This window comes from Rana temporaria, chromosome 7 (assembly GCF_905171775.1).
Source record: "Rana temporaria chromosome 7, aRanTem1.1, whole genome shotgun sequence".
Taxonomy (NCBI): domain Eukaryota; kingdom Metazoa; phylum Chordata; class Amphibia; order Anura; family Ranidae; genus Rana; species Rana temporaria.
In genome coordinates this window covers 50,479,075-50,500,974 of record NC_053495.1, presented here as the reverse complement: position 1 = coordinate 50,500,974, position 21,900 = coordinate 50,479,075, and the positions used below count along the sequence as shown (strand labels likewise).

The following is a 21,900-nucleotide window of genomic DNA, read 5'->3' as shown; positions in this document are numbered from 1 at the left end:
GATAACTAGCATGGTAAGGAGAAGACTGGCAGCCCTCATACATCATTTATGACTGATATCTGATCTGTATTTAAATTGACTCAATGGGGTCCATTTATTTATAACTATTCTCATAAAAAGATTCACAACATTTACACAGGGTGTGAATCCTGAAGAAATTGTGTACATTTTATTTTTATTACTTAGACTGTTAATTATCAGTACTAATTTCAATGGGTGAAGAAATAATTCCAGACGGCTGCACTTCCAAAAATCCTTTTTATTGAAGCTTCATATGACAAGTGGTTGACGGATGGAGCAGGGGACAAAGAGGTAGACGTGTTTCGCGCAAATAAGTGCTGATATTTTCTCGAAACGCGTCTACCTCTGTCCCCTGCTCCATCAGTCAACCACTTGTCATATGAAGCTTCAATAAAAGGATTTTTGGAAGTGTAGCCGTCCGGAATTATTTTTTCACGTTACACCACATGCAAGCTGGGCTAGCACCTGACTGTGTGTGTGTGTGTGTGTGTGTGTGGGGGGGGGGGGGGGATATTAACCAGAGACTCACTCGCCTGGAGCAGCTTTTCTTGTTTTACTAATTTTAATGAGGTTACTTCACATCGCCAATCAGATTTGGGGTACCTTGGAAGGTGAGTCTCGTGATATAGAGATGAAGTCGCACAGCACAGGAAGCGGACCCCCGATGATGTGTGACAAGTTCTCTGCCATCTGGCTGCAGTAAAATTATATCGATTTCAAGTTTAAACGGTACCTGTGCTTTGGCCTTACAGGGCAAATTGTTCACCTTGGAGTAGAAGCAATTTCCATGACATCATGGGACAGTTGATACACCGTAACTAAATCCACCCTTCTGTTGACCTAAAGTTTAACCCATAGTGGTACATGAATGTTTATGATGTGTTTTGCACGTGTCAGGGATGCTCCCAACAATAGAATTTATAATGGCTATTACTGACACACCTATTTGACACACTCGTTGGTCCACATCGTTGTACATTCTGTATATACATAACAGATATCATTTTATAGTGGTTTCGTTGTGATGTCAAGAGAAGGAATTTCTTTCCTTCATTAACTCAGATGTGAATATGATGAGAGGTTTGCTGGAATGAGGATGTTGGCACACCCAACTCAAATCTTAATCTTTTTTTCTTTTGTTGCCTTATGTAGTTAGACGTTTTATTATAGCAGTTTTACAGAGGATTATTTTTCAAAAATGCTGCTTTAAAGAATATCTGTCACTAATCTGGGATTTAAAAATCCACAGAGGCTGTACCTTCATTGAAAATTGTATCTCGGAATGATTTGTACATTCAAAGATATAGGCAGGTAATTATTTGTATGGTGAAGTTAACTTTTCCTTTTTTATAGTTTGAGATGGGATGGTTTCAATCTCCAGTTCTTCGTGCCTCTGAATTGGTCTCTTTAATTACATCTTTTGCTTTTTCAGTGGGGAGCAAAGCAGGAGGATTGCTTTAACCCCCCCCCCCCCCCCTTTAACTAGCTGTTCATACATTCCTTTACTTTTCTGTGTCTCCGTTTTTAAATGCTAGGAGCAAGAGAAGGATGTCCTGTGTACGTGCTCTGTCACTACCATCTGACAGCCCAGAAACCGTCACTAAGCAACAGCACTGTTACTTGAGGGGGAATGATTCACATGCTTCTCCATACCCAAAAGAAATGGGTATATCTTAATTGATTTTAGACTATGGTTTATATGCAAGATATCTTCAGGTCAGTGGCAGCTGGTGCTTACATTTTTTAGGGGGGGCGCAAAAAAAACAAAAAAACATCAATTGCAGCCTCACTGTGCCCATCACTTGCAGCCTCACTGTGCCCATCACTTGCAGCCTCACTGTGCCCATCACTTGCAGCCTCACTGTGCCCATCACTTGCAGCCTCACTGTGCCCATCACTTGCAGCCTCACTGTGCCCATCACTTGCAGCCTCACTGTCTGTGCCCATCACTTGCAGCCTCACTGTCTGTGCCCATCACTTGCAGCCTCACTGTCTGTGCCCATCAATTGCAGCCTCACTGTCTGTGCCCATCAATTGCAGCCTCACTGTCTGTGCCCATCAATTGCAGCCTCACTGTGCCCTGCAATCAAGCGCTGCACAGTGTGCGGGGACCGCCCTGTCATTCGCCGGCTCAGCGGGGATCAACGGAGCGATCCCCGCTGAGCAAGCGGAGGTTCACGGGGCGGATCATCACTGATCCGCCCCATGTGAAAGGGGCCTTACTCTTCTTTGGCCCTTCTGTGAACCCAAGGCATTCATGTCACAAGTTACTTGGATGACATCCTAAGAACTCCTTAGCCCTAACCTAAGCATAATTCAGTTCCTCAAACTTTGAACTGGATTTTCAACTTTAGAATTGCCAGGAGTACAAGGGCTTAATCTTGGACATGGCCCACTTTCCACAGGAGAAGGTTCTTTCCCTCTGTATGAAGGCTCTGGACTTGATAGGTTTGAGGTTGTGCCCTTTGTCCATTTTCACTCCAGATGGGCAAATCACAGCTAGTGAAGCGGAGCTGAGCCGCACTCTGTCTTATGGATGCAAAGAGCCGGCTTGGGAGTGAGCAAGGGGGAGGGGCCCAGAGCGCCAGACGGGGACATGAGAAAAGGGGGATCAAGGCAGCTCTGTGCAAAACCACTATACAGAGCAGGTAAGTATGACATTTGTTTTGGTGTGTGTGTGTTTTTTTTTTAATGCAGTACCATTTTTTCCCTTGCAATCACTTTAAAATTTGGCTGTAAATTCAGCTGTAAACCGCTCTGGATATGTTGCTTTTGACTTCTTGTTCTTACTGTGGGTGAAATGTTTATTCATATTTCCATCATATTCTGGCTTTAAATTAGTTTTACTGTTGAAAAGTATGTTTGTCTGACAAGTACAGAGCATATAATCATGTAAAGTTTTGATAGAGCTGAACAGATCCCAGTGGCCGATACTTTGAAAAGCTGGTAACGTTTATTTTTTATTTTTTTGACCCTGGTATTTTGTTGTTTCTGGAAGCTTACATCGCTAAATGCCCGCCAGCTTCTAGACTGGACTAACCAGCTTCTGATTTCTTTGTCTTGTCATTTTCTTATATAGTGTGAATCTAGAGCCACACAGAATTTTTTTTCTTTTTAGTAGATTATTTATGCTACTAAAGAAAAATGCTGGCTTTTTCAATGAGTAGCAATTGCTTGCTAAACTGATAGAACAAATGTGTCTCTATTGTGAAACTACACAAGTGGCATGTAGTGTTGGTGGTAGATTGAAGTAATTATTGAACAACGATCTGTGTCGCTTTGCCTTGGGGCTCGGTTTTTTTTTTTGTCGTGATAATTTAATTTATGGGTGACGTACAACCAGGGCCGATGGTGCACCACGAGCTGAGCAGTGTTGTCAACCACCCTGTGACCGGCTTGGGTTGAAACTGTGCATGTGCAGTTCTGGAGATGCCCGAGAGCCACTGCCGAGACAATCCAACAGGAGCCTCTGCAGCTAGGACAATTGCTCCGCCCCCCCGCTGCCTCTCAGCCAATCAGCATTAGAGCTTTACTGTAACCCAACCCCCTTCCACAGCCTGCCACATTTGACAAGAAGATGCGGGCAGCCAGTGGACAGTGGGTCTGTACTGTACTGAGGTGGGTGGTAGTCTGTTGTCCTCAGTAACCAGACCAGGAAGTAGGTGAATCGCACAGATTTGAGGCTCCTGTAGATGTGGGCCGGAAAGGCGAAACACTAGCAGTGAGCAGCGGTGTCTCTTTATTGTGTTCGCTTGGCAGGCTGAGGCTGGCAGCAGGTGACACCTGCAGAGGGATGGGATGGATCTCAGGGCTTTGTGCTGTGGGACTTGTAGTCCCTCACTTTTGGGGATGTGACCCCCCCCAAAAGTAAAGAACTACAGATCCCAGCATGAACCCTTCAAAGCTAAAGGTTGTATCGTAACCCCCCCCCCCCTTAAAGGGGTTTTCCACCCATTTTGTAAGTTTATTAAAAGTCAGCAGCTACAAAAAGTGTAGCTGCTGGCTTTTAATAAACCGACACTTACCTGCTCCACGGCTCCAGCGACGCGCCGGACGGTGCTCCGCTCCTCGCCCCCCCTCGCCGGCCGGCGTCTTCATGCTCAGTGTGGGCACCCGGCCGTGACAGCTTTCGGCTTCACGGCCGGGCACCCACTGCGCATGCGCGGGCGGCACTGCGCTTGCGCGAGCGGCGCGGCCCGGCGAGGCGCTGTCTGATTAGACAGGCGATCGCCGAGGACCTGTCACGTGTCCTGGGCGATCGCCTACAGCAGCCCCTTCCTGTAGGTGATTAAGCTTAATCGCCTAGGCAATTAGGCTTAATCGTCTACCCGGAAGGAGGATGTGGGACAGGAAGTCCCACTCCTCCTGAAGCCCCCACTCCCCCCCCCAAAAAATGACATGCCAAATGTGGCATGTAAGGGGGAGAGGAGTGGGTTAAGAGGAAGTTCCAAATTTGGGTGGAACTCCTCTTTAAACTTGTGAAGGGGACTACAGGTTCCATTATCAGGGTATGAACCCCAGAGAGCTAAGGGGGGGGGGGGTCACATGCTCAGCTCTGAGGGGTTAATGCTGGGACTTGTAGTTTGAAATTCTCATTATATTCAATAACATGGCAAATGTAAATTTTAAGAAAATAAAAGGAATATTCGACTTTGTATGGGGGGAAAAAAATAAATAAAAAATCATCGCCCAGCTCTAGTTGGCTGTAAAGTAAAATTTTGTTTTCGACCACAGTGATGAGAAAATTAGAAGGAGCAGGATAAAAAATCTGTCTCAGCCCTGGTTCACACTGGGTATGATTTGGAACGATTTGAGATGCGATTTGACATGTCAAATCGCATCTCAAATCGGCGGCAATTGTCGGCAATGGCACTGTCCTAATCAGTGCGACGCCGCATCTGCGATTTCAAAAAGTAGTTCCTGTACTACTTTTTGCGATTTCGGGCCGCGATTTACATTAAATTGCGGCCGAAATTGCGGCCGCGAAATCGCGGTAAAATCGCGCATTTTACCGCGATTTTGAATTCGCAGCAGTGTGAACCTAGGCTAAAACTAATTTCTAACAGTGAATGTGGTTTTTGTTCAGCAGACATATATTTTTTATCCTGCTCCTTCTTTTTTTTTTTTCTTGATGGACATCGTGCTGGTCCTGAGGAGCTGCAGGCAGAAGTTTTTAGGCGAGGCCACGGCTTTGGCCTAGTCCACGACGTCTGGCCTTGCGGCCTTTTACCAGGATTGCAGCAGATTGACTTCTCCCCTGCACACCCCGGCGAGGCCGCGGCTTCGGCCTAGTCCGCGATGGCCGGCCTCGTGGCCTTTTCCCGGGATCGCGGCTGACTGAGAGTGTACGCTCCTGCACACCCCGGAGAAGCTATCAAGACAGGAGGGACACAGGAGGGTCTGCACCCGATAATAGGAGGATTTTTAGCACCGGTCCTGGGGGGAAAAAACAATCTAAAAAATAGATTTTTTTGAAAATATAAATCGATTTGACCTACCAACTCGATTTTTAAATCAAATCGATTTTTTTTCCAGCCCTATAGCCAACATAATCTGAAGCACCAAATGTGTTTCTGGGTGTTGCTTCCTTGGGTCATATGATTGTGTTTTTGCAACGTTTGCTTTTTCTTTGTTTTGTCTTTAGTGCTCATACCCTCACTTTTATCTTTATTGGTTATGCTATGGTTTTCTCCTGATAATTTTTTTTTTTCTTTTCATTATCTGTTGCATACAGATTGGTATGTGATATGTAGTGTAAAGATCTCTTTGTAATCAAAGACTACTCAGTTTCCCTGGGAATTCCAGCCTCTTCCATTCCTTGGATAAGACACTCTGTTCATTGCTGGTTATGTTTCGGGGGATTTCAGCTTTCTAAATCCCTAATCCACACATGTAGGTGTGTGTACATCTAAATTTAAATTGTAATATTGTAAGACGACTTGTGAATTAAAGTACAACTAAATGAAAATTGTAAAATCCAGTATGGAAAACTTAATTAAAGGATTTGTAACCGTAAATTATAATTTTCTGCCAGCCCCCCCCTGTTTTAAACTGCCACCCTGCACTGTTTAATTGTTAAAATTGAAGCCTCTAAATACCTTTTTATGAGTTATCTTCAGGGCGGTCATGTGACTCCTAGCTGCTCTGATACTCCAATCCAAGCTCTCCCTCTGATGTCAGCCGGAAGCCATATGACTGCCGAGCTGGCCACTTGGCTCCTCCTGCTGTAGCCCTGGATCCAGTGTTTAGTCAACTAAAACCCGTTTTGGCTTAAAGCGGAGGTTCACCCTAAAAAAATGATCTACCATCCCATCCAGCATACTTGCGTCCGCTACAGTATGCTTTTTGTTTTCCGCTGTACTTACCGTTAAATCGTTGATTTTCTTTTCTTCCCGCGGGGAAAAAGGCGTTCCTATGAAGGGGCGTAGATGATTGACGTGTGGCTACAGCGCGCCACGCTTTCCGAAAATAGCCGGACTAGGACTCGGCTCTTCACGGCGCCTGCGCACAGACTAGGAGCTGACTGCGCAGGCGCCGTATATAGCCGAGTCCTAGGTCGGCTATTTTCGGAAAGCGTGGCGCGCCTTAGCCGCACGTCAATCATCTACGCCCCTTCATAGGAACGCCTAGAAAAGAAAATCAACGATAAAGCGGTAAGTAAAGCAAAAAAAAGAAAGCATACTGTAGCTGACGCAAGTATGCTGGATGGGATGGTAGATAATTTTTTTAGGGTGAACCTCCGCTTTAAGTTCTACTTTAATGTTTTTATCTCAAAGGTAAACTTGCTGTATGTTTTATGGCCTGTTTTATTATAAACACGGCAATAATAACTGAGTTTACAGTATGTGTACCCTGTAAATAGCGTGTACTTTCCCCTATCATTAACTTTGCTGCTAAAAATTGTCAGGCCATAGACCCACAAGACGTCTCCCAGAAATAAATCTCTCTCTCTGGATCAGTAATTACTATTAATGTATTTACCTAATTAGTAATTATCTAATCTATTTACTTTTAGAGGCCAAACCACCTTAGAAAACATATTTGACATTTTACAACAAATTAACTTTTCCGCTAACCTATCTCTAGCCTTAAAAAAAAATCCAGCATACTTTAGATGTTAGTATGCTGGATGTAACGTTCTATTTTTCTTTTAGGGTGAACCCCCGCTTTAAAGAAACCGTTTCAAATGTAATTCTAGTGCTACTCTCTGAATTGAGTCTGTGTTTTATATGGACATAGTGGGCACATTAGATCTCGGAGTGCTGTGGAATTTGACAGAGTAGTAAAAAAATTAATCAAACTATAAATTCAGCAGCCACCAAACCTTTGAAATGCACTGTATTTACTTGTTTTTCAGCATTTTTTATTTTTTGCGCTGAAAATGCCCCCCTCGGCTTATACTCGAGTCACCTTTTTGTGCCTGATCTCCCGGACTTTGGGAACCCTCTGGACCCCAAAGTTGGCACACATATAGCCCCACTCTTCCTCTACAAGTGTGCAAATTTTGTTGGCTGGGGAGCACCGATTTTTCAAAGTCGGGCACCCCTTCCATAGCCTCCCTTGTTAAACGGTCATTTCTCCGATAACTTAGGAGACCCGGTACCGGCTGGCCGTAGGTCTACTGGACCCGAAACTTGGCACACGTCGCCCCAGTTCTCCTCTACAAGTCTGTTTGAGGAAACTACGGCCGGGGATCATTGATTTTATTCAAAGCTGGGTAACCCTTCTATATACTCCCATGTTAAACATAAGTCTAGGCATGGGCACAGTGAGGCATGCACATGGGCACAGTGAGGCATGCACATGGACACAGTGAGGCATGCAGATGGACACCCTAGGCTTATACTTGAGTCAATACGTTTCCCCATTTTTTTTTTTGTGGTAAGAATTAGGTGCCTCGGCTTATATTCGGGTCGGCTTATACTCGAGTATATATGGTACTTGTTTCCCTGTGCATTTCAGTGGCCACCTGGGCTTACGGCACATGTGCCAAGACCATTGCTGCCTACAGGCATTGATTTTGCAATAGACAAGATGATACACTATATGGATAAGGACCCATTCACACTAGGGACTGCACATCTACTGTGCGTTTTTTCCTTGCACGTATACATGCATTTAATGTGTGTTTTTACTTGCAGTTGTTGCATGTTTTCTATCTGCATTTGTCCTGTGAGATCGCTTTCTTCCTTCTTTGCCTTGGCTTCTTTGTATACTGCGATGCGTTTCATTGTGTTTGAACGTTTGCGGTGCAGAAAAATGCAGCATTTTTATTTTTTTACTGCAATAGTGTGAACTATTCCTATAGGATAACCTTGATCTTGGACTGTCTATGCAGTTGGAGTGCAGTCCAAAATGCATCCCACTGCGTTAAGTGTGGAATATCCCTAAAAGTTTGTGGCTCTCTGATCATCCCACCTATGAGTTTTATAGGTTCAGGAACAGCATTCTACCCACAACCTATGAATTCCAATGTAATTTAAGAGTGATTCTAATAAAATATCAACGTATTAAAATCTTAAAAACTATAAATACCCAAAATGTCCAGTATCCAATAGTAAATGGAATAGTGTCCAAATATCGCATAAGGCTTCATGTTTTTGTGCCGCCCTAGGCCTAATTAAACTTGTACACCCCCTAATTTAAATATGACCCACCCCTTCCTGACAAGGCCATACCCCTTTCTGTTTAAGACCCGCCCTGAGATTTTCGAGTGAGGACACTAGTTCTGAGAGCCTGTGGGGGGGAATGTATTCCCTTAATTTGCATAGATTTCCTCTCACTTCCTGTTTGGCTACAGGGCAGGAAGTGGAGGGAAATCTCTGCAATGGGACAGGGATAGTAACCCTCCCTTACTTATCCAAAATGAAAAAAAAAAGTTACCTATAGTTCTACTTTAAGCACAAATTTCTGATAATTTTATGGAGAAGACTAAGAAGATATAACCATGACAAGGGTACAGCAGAAAACATATAGCACAGTGAGGAAGGTTTGTGGTCCAGGCTGATAGGACAGTCAAAATTAGAAGCAGCGCTAGACTAATTTGCCTCTTAGCACAGTCCGCACCATAAGACTGGCGCAAGCCGGCGGGGATTCTTTTTGTGCTGTCCCCCTGCAAAGTACTGCCCTAGGCCTGGGTCTTGTTGGCCTAGGCCAGGATACAGCGTTGTACACTGATGCTGGTAAATGGACGTCTAGGAGTAGTTGAGCTTTTTTTTCCAGCTGCCTCTGAACTCTCCTCCGTTCTCTTATTAGTACATGTACACAGGGTCGTTTATAGGCATTGGAGTTTAGAAGCGTTTTTTGGAAAGCAAAAAAATGCATTCAAGACGGGTGTTCAGAGGCATTTGAAACGGCGAATTCCTGTAACAGCTTGTAAATGTAGTAACTCACGTTTAGCCACGTTTCGTTTTAACAACTTCCATAGCGGGCCTATTCTAGCACGTCTAATGTAAAAATTATAATTTTTTTGCTAGAAAATTACTCGGAACCCCAAACATTATATGTTTTTTTATTTAGCAAACACCCTAGGGAATAAAGTGGCAGTCATTGCAACTTTTTATCTCGCATGGTATTTGCGTAATCATTTTTCAAACGCCTTTTTATGGGGGGAAAAAACGGTTTCAATAATTAAAAAATAACAAAATAGTAAAGTTGGCCCAATTTTTTTGAACAATGTGAAAGATGTTACTGTTACGCTGAGTAAATGGATACCTAACATGTCACGCTTTAAAATTGCGCACACTCATGGAATGCCGCCAAACTTCAGTACTTAAAAATCTCCATAGACGACGTTATCAGTTTAGTGTTGGAGAAGGTCTAGTGCTAGAATTGTTGCACATGCTCTAACGCACGGGCGATACCTCCATGTGTGGTTTGAAAGGTGTTTTTAATTATATGGGTGGGACTTGCATGCGTGTTCGCTTCTGAGCGCAAGCTACCAGGGACAGGGGCGTTTTTTATTTTTTTTACTTAACTTTTTTTTATTTATACACTTTTTTTTTTTTGTATCACTTTTATTCCTATTACAAGGAATGTAAACATCCCTTGTAATAGGAATTGTTAGTGACAGGTCCTCTTTATGGAGAGATGTGGGGTCAATAAGACGACACATCTCTCCAGGCTGGAAAGCATGAGACCGGGGGAAAAAATCACTGATCTCATGCGTCTTTGTTTACTTCCGAGAACCCGGGTGTGACGTCATAACATTGTTCCTGGGCCTCAGACGGCCATAGAGATGACTGGTGACCATCTGGTCACCAGAAATCTCTATAGTCGTGTGCCGGGACGATTCTTTCTCCGGGCCCCCGATGGTACGGGAGAGCCCGGAGAAGCACCGGATGGCGGCGGGGGAAGGGGGGGGTGTTGTCCCCTTCTGTCGCCTGTAACGATCAAGTGGCGGAACTGCTGTGACCTATGCCTCTTCCGGCGCCTACTCTATCCTCCCCAACTGTCTTCTGGGAGACACACAGGTCCCAGAAGACAGCAGGGACCAGTGAGGACAAGCAGCGGGACTCGCGTAAGCGCAGTACGCAACCAGGAAGTGAAGCCGCCGACTCCCTTACCAAGGATGTCGGCGGCAGCCGAGAGCCGACAGACAGATCGACTTCAGCTGCCGACATTGGACATGTGTCCATATATTAAAAGTTAGCAGCTGCAGTATTTGTAGCTGCTGGCTTTTAATTTTTTTTTTTTCGGCGGTCCTCCGCCCTAATTTAACGATATAATTCAAACCAACACTTCTACCAATGTGATCAGAGCAACTCAAAATTAATAAGCCAGTATCACTTTATGCAGTAAAATCTCCACTATCAATCTTCTCCCTAAAATGTATTTCCACTTTTGTTGTCAAATTTAAGAGAGCCCCACTTATGTTATGTCCTCCTATTTACACAACATACCTAAAAAGAGTTTTTAAAAAATATTTCTGACCGTTCTATTGTAAGTTTATGAAGAGAAGGTGTCCTATGTGTTCAGGTCACAGCACTGTGTTGTGGTTGTGTGGTCTGGAACAAAAAGTGGGACATGCAGTACTTTTTTTTTCCACTGCAGTGCTTTGCTACGCACTACACTTCATTTCAACATGCTGTCGTGAAGAAACCTAAGTGGAATGTTTTGTTACATTCCCAAAAAGTAGAAATAAAGTAAACCATGTAGTATGCTATAATTGGCGTAGTCCGCACTATGTAGTCCCCAACGCACACCGGCTCCTGCGTTACAATGTGGCTGTTTTTGTGAACCAGCCCTAAATCTCTCATATAAAGATACATTTACTTCATCTGCCTGATGACATTTACTGTGTCTTGTGCGTGTCCCATTGTGGTGTTGTAGAACATAAAGTTTCGTACATTGACAGAAAGGGTTAAAGCAGTGGTGCTCAACCGGTGGCCCACAAGCCACATGTGGCCCTTGCAGCCCTCTCACGTGGCAACCTCCTGCTCTGTGATGGCGCATTGGCAAGCCCGGATCGCAGTTTGCGGACATGTCAGCCCAGAGCGTCGGAGGAGGAAGCTGGCGCTGCAGAGGGAGCAGGAGCTGCCTAAGCCGATGTTTCTTTTATAGCACCAGCTCCTGTCCCAGTGCATTTTCGTAACACTTCTCCTGGGACAGGAGCCTTTCTAACAGCCAGCAATGCCAGTAGAAACTGAAAGATATAAGGTGCTCTTGCGGCTTTCCTGCGGGTTAGTTGCACTGAGCCATAGACTTCTATCTTGTGGGTTTGATGTGCTTCCTGAATGCAGGAGTTTTTGTGTGCGCTTTCAGAAAGTACACCACCCCTGCAAGATATAATAGAAGCTGGGGCAAAGTGCAGCTAAACCGCAGTTCTAAGTGTGAATGCAGCCTTGGGCCTCTCACACCCGATCAATCCGATTGGGTCTGTCTGTCCGTCTTCTTATTTTTGTGATTAAACAGTGGGTAAACATCCAACCAGGATTGGTCTCAGGGAAATTAATGATCCTGATTGTTAAAAAAAACAATCTTACGCTCTTTAACCCCTTCACGCCCGTGTTATAGCTTTATAGCTGAAAGAAGGCTACAGCGCAGGCCCAAATTGCCGGGAGGGCATCCATGCACATCCTGCCATGCATGAGCTCTGTGATCAGCGAGTCTACGAGGCTGATCATAGATGGGAGTAAGGTGTCGATCCTGACACCTTGCCACGTGATCAGCTGTCAGCCAATGACAGCTGATCACGTGATGTAATCAGAGGCGGTAATGGAACACCAGCTTCTGTCGGAGGGACATGGGTCCCGAATAAGGATGAGCTCTGGCTTGTTTGCATAGAACACGTGCAGAGCCCGCCAGGAAGTGAGCACGGCGCTGCACTAATAACAGCCAGGGAGACATTTCACGATCCCTGCAGCCAAGCATCAGGACATTGTCTCCCTGGCTGTGATTAGCACAGCGCCGTGCTCACTTCCTGGCGGGCTCTGCACGTGTTCTGTGCGAACACGCCCGAGCTCATCCTTAGTCCCGAACACGGAGAGCCGCTGCCTATCAGTTCCCCTTCAGTGCTGTCAATAAGTGCCTCATCATCGGTGCTGCCCATCAGTGTCACCTACCAGTGCCCATCAGATTTAGTGCCCCATCTTTGAGTAGTGGGAGGATTTATGCCCCACTGCTGGTGTCTGTAGTGGTGCCTCATCGTTGGTGTCGGTAGGAGGAATGGTGTCCTTGTATCAATGGGAGGAATAGTGCCCAAAGGGACGGATAAAGCCAATCAAAGGGCAGCAGTTTTGGAGGCCACTGCTTTAGATAACAGCAGCAAAAAGGGATTTGTAGGAGGCTGAGGCTAATAGGTCGTTTTTTGAGTTTGGAATACACACTAGAATAATTTTTTTTGTAAACCAGAATAAGAATATATACTAGAATTTTATAAAACAAGAGTTAAGTGTCATTTGACTTTCACCCACTCTATCAAAAACCTAAAATATTGCCTGGAGTTGGGATTTAATGGTCTGGTGAGTTCTAGTCAGTAGCTCAAGTGCACACGTCTAATGCATGAATGTATATGACATGTGAAGTTCTCCCCCAATAACGTGGACTTTTCCCAGCAGGCTGTGATGACAGAAAGATAGAAGAAGTGTTGTCAATCGCTTGCAGTGTGCTCCATGCAGGCAGCTCGCTGACTTTCCACATCCCTTGTCCAAGATAAATATTAGTGAGAGCATAGCTTGGATCCAAATAAGAAAAATACACCAGTCTACATAACTCACATCTGACACCATTAAAAATAACAAACAATTCTGAGTAATTCCCTAGAAGAACACCCTAGCTGGAATAATGTATATATTTTTTGGGGGATTCTGAAGTCAAAGCTGACACAAAATTGAGCTTTTATTTAGCAGTCGGGAACATGAAAGAGCTTTTTCACCCTGTGACCTTTTTGCCTTTCCACACCCAGTAACTGAGCTTGACTTGTTTTTGGCAAATAAAACCGAAATAAATAAGTAAATAAGTCAGACCGTTCTGCTATTTTGTGGTGAGCTGGATAAAGACGCGCTGTATGTGACCACAAGTGAATACTTTTTATTGAGAATAAACCTAAAGTCTTGAAAGATCTGGTAAACATCTTGCTGTTATAGAAGGTATACACTATTGATGCTCAACCTGTGGCCCTTCAGCTTTTGCAGAACTACAAGTCTCATCATGCATTTGGAAGCCATGCTTGTAACTGTCAGCCTTGCAATGCCTCCTGGGACTTGTAGTTTTACTGCACTTCAGCTGCAGGGGCCACAGGTTGAGCGCCCTTGGTGTACACCAATCTTAAGATTTGGGTAGGGGTGCAACGAATCAAAAAACTCACGGTTTAGATCGTTCCTCATATCAGAGCCACAGATCGGATAATTTTTCAGATCACCACCATATATAGTCCCCACTGTAGTGTCCGCGTCCTCTCCCCCCACTGTAGTGTCCGCGTCCTCTCCCCCCACTGTAGTGTCCGCGTCCTCTCCCCCCACTGTAGTGTCCGCGTCCTCTCCCCCCACTGTAGTGTCCGCGTCCTCTCCCCCCACTGTAGTGTCTGCGTCCTCTCCCCCCACTGTAGTGTCTGCGTCCTCTCCCCCCACTGTAGTGTCTGCGTCCTCTCCCCCCACTGTAGTGTCTGCGTCCTCTCCCCCCACTGTAGTGTCTGCGTCCTCTCCCCCCACTGTAGTGTCTGCGTCCTCTCCCCCCACTGTAGTGTCTGCGTCCTCTCCCCCCACTGTAGTGTCTGCGTCCTCTCCCCCCACTGTAGTGTCTGCGTCCTCTCCCCCCACTGTAGTGTCTGCGTCCTCTCCCCCCACTGTAGTGTCTGCGTCCTCTCCCCCCACTGTAGTGTCTGCGTCCTCTCCCCCCACTGTAGTGTCTGCGTCCTCTCCCCCCACTGTAGTGTCTGCGTCCTCTCCCCCCACTGTAGTGTCTGCGTCCTCTCCCCCCACTGTAGTGTCTGCGTCCTCTCCCCCCACTGTAGTGTCTGCGTCCTCTCCCCCCACTGTAGTGTCTGCGTCCTCTCCCCCCACTGTAGTGTCTGCGTCCTCTCCCCCCACTGTAGTGTCTGCGTCCTCTCCCCCCACTGTAGTGTCTGCGTCCTCTCCCCCCACTGTAGTGTCTGCGTCCTCTCCCCCCACTGTAGTGTCTGCGTCCTCTCCCCCCACTGTAGTGTCTGCGTCCTCTCCCCCCACTGTAGTGTCTGCGTCCTCTCCCCCCACTGTAGTGTCTGCGTCCTCTCCCCCCACTGTAGTGTCTGCGTCCTCTCCCCCCACTGTAGTGTCTGCGTCCTCTCCCCCCACTGTAGTGTCTGCGTCCTCTCCCCCCACTGTAGTGTCTGCGTCCTCTCCCCCCACTGTAGTGTCTGCGTCCTCTCCCCCCACTGTAGTGTCTGCGTCCTCTCCCCCCACTGTAGTGTCTGCGTCCTCTCCCCCCACTGTAGTGTCTGCGTCCTCTCCCCCCACTGTAGTGTCTGCGTCCTCTCCCCCCACTGTAGTGTCTGCGTCCTCTCCCCCCACTGTAGTGTCTGCGTCCTCTCCCCCCACTGTAGTGTCCGCGTCCTCTCCCCCCACTGTAGTGTCCGCGTCCTCTCCCCCCACTGTAGTGTCCGCGTCCTCTCCCCCCACTGTAGTGTCCGCGTCTCCCCAGTCAGCCCCACTCCGGGAAGCTCACCTATGCCGCCGCCAGGTGTACCAAGATGGCCGCCTTTCCTATGGGCTCAATCCGCAGATCGCCTGGTGTGCCGATCCACTGACATTGACCCATTCGGATCACGGATCAATGACGATCCGTTGCAGCCCTAGATTTGTGGGTTATTTACACTCTTAACGTGTTATTTAAATGATGGTGGAATTTTGGTATTTAAAGTATGTTTGTTTGTTTTTTGTGGGTTTTTTGTCTCAAATATTGTCCCTTTTCATTCTAGTTTCTGTAAGATGTCTCCAATGTCCAAACTTGCCTGGATACAATTGGTGATTGCTGGTCTTTATTATTCAGCACCACTTTTTGATACTGGCACCTCTTGGCGTTGGACTGTTGGCTTTAAAATAAAACCCATGTTTTTTATTTGATGGTAGATTCCTCCCATACCAGAATTTTTTTTTTAAATTTAAAATATTGGCAATGTTCACTTACCCTATCTATGCTCCAGCATGGTCCTCAACTTTATTCCGTAGTCAAGCACCAGCTTTCAGGGCAGAAGGCCATTAAGTGGGTGCTAAGTGCTGGAAGAATGATCACCCTCCACCACAACCAACATAAAAGGAAGATCCATCTATCGCAGGGGTCTCAAACTGGCGGCCAGCTGTTGCAAAACTACAAGTCCCATCATGCTTCTGCCTGTGGGAGTCTTGCTTGTAACTCAACCTTGCAATGCCCCATGGGACTTGTAGTTTCGCAAGAGCTGGAGGGCCGCCAGTTTAAGACCCCTGATCTATCGTATCAGTAGGGCAGCTCTATGACTGCAAGGAAAAAAAAATTCACAGGGGGTGGGGGATGACTGGAGTTCAACTTAAAGCACAAATAAAAGTATTTATCGCGTCGGGCCGCCCCGGCTTTGCGGCCTTCTGCAGGCCTATGCTTCTGTGATCTGGCGCCATCTTGTGGTGGCCGTTGGCATGACAAGACAACCAGCAATGCTAATGGAGCTCCTCCTGTGTTTTCACTGCCATCTCCTTCCCTCCAATTAGAACCCCCAAACATTATATTTATATATATATATATATATATTTATATATTTATATATATATATATATATATTATATATATATATATATATATATATATATATATATATATATATATATATATATATATATATATATATATATATATATATATATATATATATATATAATATATATAAATTATAACACCCTAGAGAATAAAATGGCGGTCGTTGCAATACTTTCTGTCACACCGTATTTGCGCAGCGGTCTTGCAAGCACACTTTTTTTGGGAAAAAATACATTTTTTTTAATTAAATAAGACAACCATAAAGTTAGCCCAATTTTTTTTATATTGTGAAAGATAATGTTACGCCGAGTAAATTGATACCCAACATGTCACGCTTCAAAATTGCGTCCGCTCGTGGAATGCCGACAAACTTTTACCCTTTAAAATCTCCATAGGCGACGTTTAAAAATGCATGTTTTGAGTTACAGAGGAGGTCTAGGGCTAGAATTATTTCTCTCGCTCTACCAATCGCGTCTACCAAAAGGTTTGAACACCACTTTCATAAGCGGGCGCTACTCACGTATGCGTTCGCTTCTGCACGTGAGCTCAGCAGGACGGGGTGCTTTTTTGGCTTGAAACTTTTTCAGCTGGCTCCTAGATTCCAAGCTAATTTGTCAAACCCTGTGTTAGTGTATCTAAATCTGTTACATTCAGCACTCTCCCTTTCCCCAGACTGACAATGCTGCCCTCTCCTGTGTCCCCTGTGCATTTTTATCCAGAGTAAGGACACTGTAATACAGGAGGTGTTACCAGTCAGATCACAAGGTGAAAAGAGAGGGGGAAAGTAAAAAAAAAAAAACAAAGAAAGTAAATGCAGACACCACATCTGATTGGTAAGCTGCAAAATATGAAGATAAAAGCCAGGACAGCCGCACTCCAAAAACATTCCTTTTAATAAAACTGGTCACAAAAATTACATGCCACAGCAAAAAATAGGACAGAAGCTGACACGTTTCGCACTGTACTTCAGTGCTTAATCACAGCTATGATTAAGCATTAAAGGGGTTGTAAAGACAAAAATATTTTCCTCTTAAATTAAAGTCTGACAGTAGCTGATAAAGTAAAAAGTAATGTTTTGCATTATAACTAGTTTGATACCTGTTGAAATCGAGCTGTTTTATTCACCTCTGTCACTCCTGAATCATTATTCTCACTGACTTCCTGGTTTGCGGTGCGCATTCATTCTTGCTACATTACGGCCTAATGGGAACTACAGTTCCAATTAGGCTTAGCCTCCATGCCTGTGAGGGATAAGAGAGCATCTTCACACAGGGCTGTAGTCATAGGGAGGGGGTGAGCACATTCTGCTTTCCACCATGCAAAACGGCTCAGATGCTGGTGGAAAGCAAGAAGAGGAGTGACAGGAAATGGAATTTTCAAACCTGGATTACTGTATTTTGGAGGTCAAAAGGAAAAACGAGGTAAGTGATATTTAATTGCTCTAGCTTACAGCAATCAATTGATCTAATAAAAAACGAACCTTTAGTGTTCCTTTAAGTACAGTGTGAAACGTGTCGGCTTCTGTTCTATTTTTTTGCTGTGGCATGTCATTTTTGTGACCAGTTTTATTAAAAGGAACGTTTTTGGAGTGCGGCTGTCCTGACTTTTATTTTAAATTTTTGCATATCATTGCATTGCCGGCACCCATGGTTTGGGTCTAGTGCGAAGGCTCTCTGGTTCATCTGAGCGGTTACTTTTCTTTTCAAGCTGCAAAATAGATTACATTTTTGGTTTGGGGTTTATTACCACTTTTATCACCATTTATTCATTAAAAAAAAAAACAGTATATTCACAAGAGCCATATAATTGTATGCTTGTAAAAGGACTTGAACAGCCAGTCCCCAAATGAATCGAGAACCTGAATGCTACTTAACAGCAGAAATGAGGCCTAGCACATTTTTAGGACTATACCCTCTTCCTCAGAACCCCATCTGAAGAAGGCAGCAGCCTGAAGAGTTTTCCCGGGCACTGTATTGAAGAGTCAAGTCCTTCTTTTCCAGGACTGCTTCATATATTTTATAGTGTCTCATATCACTTCAGTGCTGATGTGTTTTTATTTGTCCTCCCAGGTCAATGTTCGAAACGGTATGACCCTTCATGACTGTCTAATGAAAGCGTTGAAGGTTCGAGGACTCCAGCCAGAGTGTTGTGCAGTTTTCCGCCTTCTGCTAGACACCAAAAGGTAAGAATTTGTTTTTTTAGGTAAATAACATGATGGTTTGTTTGGTTCTTGTGGGCTTTGTGTTCTAGAAACATCTGAAGATCCTACGTGCTGAACAATTATATAGTTCCCAACATATGTCAATGTGGCATTTTAATTCAAGAGTTGATCTGTTTAGTCATCTAATTTTGTGTATGCCAGGGATTAGCAGTCCTTAGGTCACATGTATATGTTGTGTTAAGTGTATTTGGAGTATTGTGTCGGTGTGACACTTTCAGGCGTTGGTTACTTCTCGGAGATCTTATAAACCATTTGAAGACCACCTAATGGACATATAACTGGTATCTTTTTCTTTTTTTTTATTCGGCTTCTTTGTAAAAGCCATCCTAGCAGCGGATTAGCCGCTGGATTGCTTTTGCAGGCAGCGGGAGGGGTTGCCGGCTTACCGTAGAGCTTTTCGAGGACTGGAAGGTCCCCGATGAGCTCTATGGTAAAGGAAACCGGAAGCGCTGTGCATTTTCATCACTTCCGGTTTCTCTGGATGTTAACAGCGCCATTTTTAAAATGGCAAAGCATCTGATCACATCCATCTTGGTGTGATCAAAGGCTTTTAAGGGAAGAGGAGACCTCTGGGGTCTAATAGACCTCAGATCTCTTCATAAGCAGTACCTGTCACTGTCTATTGCTGTCACAAGGGATGTTTACATTCCTTGTGACAGCAATAAAAGTGATCAAAATTTTTTGAAAGAAACAGTGTAAAGAATTTTTTTTTTTTTTTTTTAAAGCGCCCCCATCCCCTCATGCTCACGTGCAAAAGCGAATGTACGTGTTGGTCCTGCACACATACGTAAATGGCGATCGTATCTCACATGTGAGGTATTGCTGCAAACCAAGCCTATAAAGATTTTTTAGTGTCGTAGGTTGGCGCCATTCCACGAGTGTGTGCAATTTTAAAGCATTAGATGTTAGATGTCTACTTACTCCCCATAACAACATCTTTTATATTTTACCAAACATTTGGATTTTCTGTTTTGTTTGCATTAAAGTGGAGTTTCCACCCATTTAAAAGTCAGCAGCTACAAGAAGTGTAGCTGCTGACTTTTATTAATCAGACACCTGCCTGTCCCATGGTTCAGCGATACGGGTGAACGAAGCCCCACTCCTCTCTCTCTCTCTCTCTCTCTCTCTCTCTCTCTCTCTCTCTCTCTCTCTCTCTGTAGCGCTGGCATTGAAACTGTGGGCACCTGGCTGTGGCTTGGCAGGGCAATCTTCTGGGACCTGTGACGTGTCCCAGAAAATTGCGGGGAGAGAGGTGAACTTCTTTCCAGCACCGCGGAGCACTGGGAGGAAGAGGGAGCTGGATGCCGCTAAAAAGAGGGTACCTGCTCCCCCCCAAAAAAAAAAGACATGCCAAATGTGGCATGTCAGGGGGTCACCATCACTTAAAGCAGAAATTACATTTTTGGGTGGAACTCCGCTTTAAGATTTATTGGAGTGTAGGGCTGCAACTAACGATTATTGGCCGTTGTTTCGATTAATCGGATAATAGCCTTAAAAAAAAAATTGCATTTTTATTTTTTTTTGGGCCAATTTGTTGTTGGGCAGATTACAAAACACAAATTGCCGCAAAAACACATTGCATGCTTTTCTGCAGCTTCTCCGTTGAAGTATATTGAACCAAAAAAAAAAAAAAAAAAATAGCACAGTCTTGGGTTAAAAAGTCCTTGCCCTTTCCAAATACGCAGCAGCTGAATTTTTTTTATGGATGGTGAAACCTGTAAATTAACTATAGTGTGTTTTTGCAAAAAACACCAAAAAACAGAGGTGTGAACCCGGCCTGAGATGTTTAGTAACATAATGGGGTTAAAAAAACAAAAATAAGTACAAAAAGAGCAAATAATCGCTACTGTAAGGGGTTCATTTTTTTGCTGGGGGACAGTGAAAGTAATATTTACAGTAAAAATTAGCTTTTTTTGTACTACAAAAGGGCTAATTTTAGTTTTTTTAACCCCAATATGTTACTGACGGATTAATCGATTGCGAAAATTGTAACCGATTAATTTCATAATCGATTAGTTGTTTTCGGCCCTATTGGAGTGTATACCGCATACCGCATGACGAAACAAATGTCAAAACCCACCATTTTATTCTCTAGGGTCTCTGCTAAAAATATATAAAATGTTTGGGGGTTCTAGGTAATTTCCTAGCAAAAAGTGTATATAGAACTCCTGACAATGACATCATCCGCTTTTCTCTCCGGAAGGATGGTGCAATATTTGTTCAAGGACTATGCAGTGGTTTCTGGACTGAAATGCTGGCTCGGAAATGGCAGTTACACAGTATGTACATTTGGTGCCTAGGTGTTGGCTATTGACAAATGTCTAACACAGATCTGCCCATTCTGCAACCTCTAACGTGACCTGCTACAAGGACACATTGTTATCGCTCAGGTAGAGGGAATGAGCAAATGCTTGTTCCTGCCTGCTGGGAACTGATGACATTGTCTCAGTCTAGGCCAGGGGTCTCCAAACTGCGGCCCTTCGCTAGCCTTTATCTGGCCCTTGGAGTACTATTCCTGCCAATTATGAGGCAATTATCCTCCTGCTGACGCCAACAATGGGGCACTATATTGTTCACCGATACCAATGATGGGGTAATATTACTCCTCCTAATACCAATGATGGGGCATTACTCCTACTGACCACAAACCCATGTTTATTCTCACCAATGCTGGGCCCGAGACATTTTTCATTGCCACAATCCAGCCCTCCTAAAGTCAAAAGGATAGTAAACTGGCCCTTTGTTTGAAAAGTTTGGAGACCCCTGTTCTAGGCAAAGTAACTTGACTGGAGGTCAAAAACAAACTTTAAGGTCTTATGCACATGGGTGCATGAGGGAGCCCCAATACTTGATTTGTCTCTTTTTTGACATAGCCCTGTCACATGATTGGTGGAGTGACATCACAGCTTCTGCTAGTCACCAATCATTACAGGGCTGACTGTGGGGGAAGATGACATAGGGCATTGTTATGAAGGTGTTGGGGGCAATAGAGTCCTTTTCAGTGCCACTATCACTTTGCCTGGCATGACAAAGGTTGCAGTATCTAAGAGGCGGCTCATGACAAAGTTGGTTATTGTTCTTTAGATCTATGTTGTTTTTGGCTATAGCCATTTCTGAGATGTTTTAATACAATGGTTTTGATGTTGTGAGCTCTGCTGTGAATTATGCAATAGGAAGAAATCCTGTCCTGGAACATAGAGCTGCGAGCGTCTGGTTTGAAGTCGTGGCCTCCGTCTCCCCACCATGCACACTTGGCGAGAAGCTGGCTACAGTTGGAAGTGCTGGGACGTTTCCCAGTGCGAGTTTTTTGTTTTGGTTGAGGTAATCAGATACCAAGTTTCTGTAGGTGGGGACAAGTCACGCAACTTAGTCCTGTGGGATTTGCGAAACTGCTGTGTGTGTGTCAGCCAACAGATACAATGACTTTCTGCTTGTGCCTTTCCAAATATTCCATT

General features: G+C 44.7%; 1 protein-coding gene across 4 annotated transcripts in view; it reads left to right on the top strand.

The window, feature by feature from the left end:
* The window catches only part of RAF1 (Raf-1 proto-oncogene, serine/threonine kinase), a 176,011-nt gene that overhangs the window by 82,348 nt on the left and 71,763 nt on the right, over positions 1 to 21,900 (top strand). For all 4 annotated transcript variants that reach the window (XM_040359341.1, XM_040359342.1, XM_040359343.1 and 1 more), the window contains exon 3: positions 18,294 to 18,406. In XM_040359341.1, the coding sequence (XP_040215275.1) occupies positions 18,294 to 18,406 (113 nt within the window). The remainder of the gene's footprint in view (positions 1 to 18,293; positions 18,407 to 21,900) is intronic.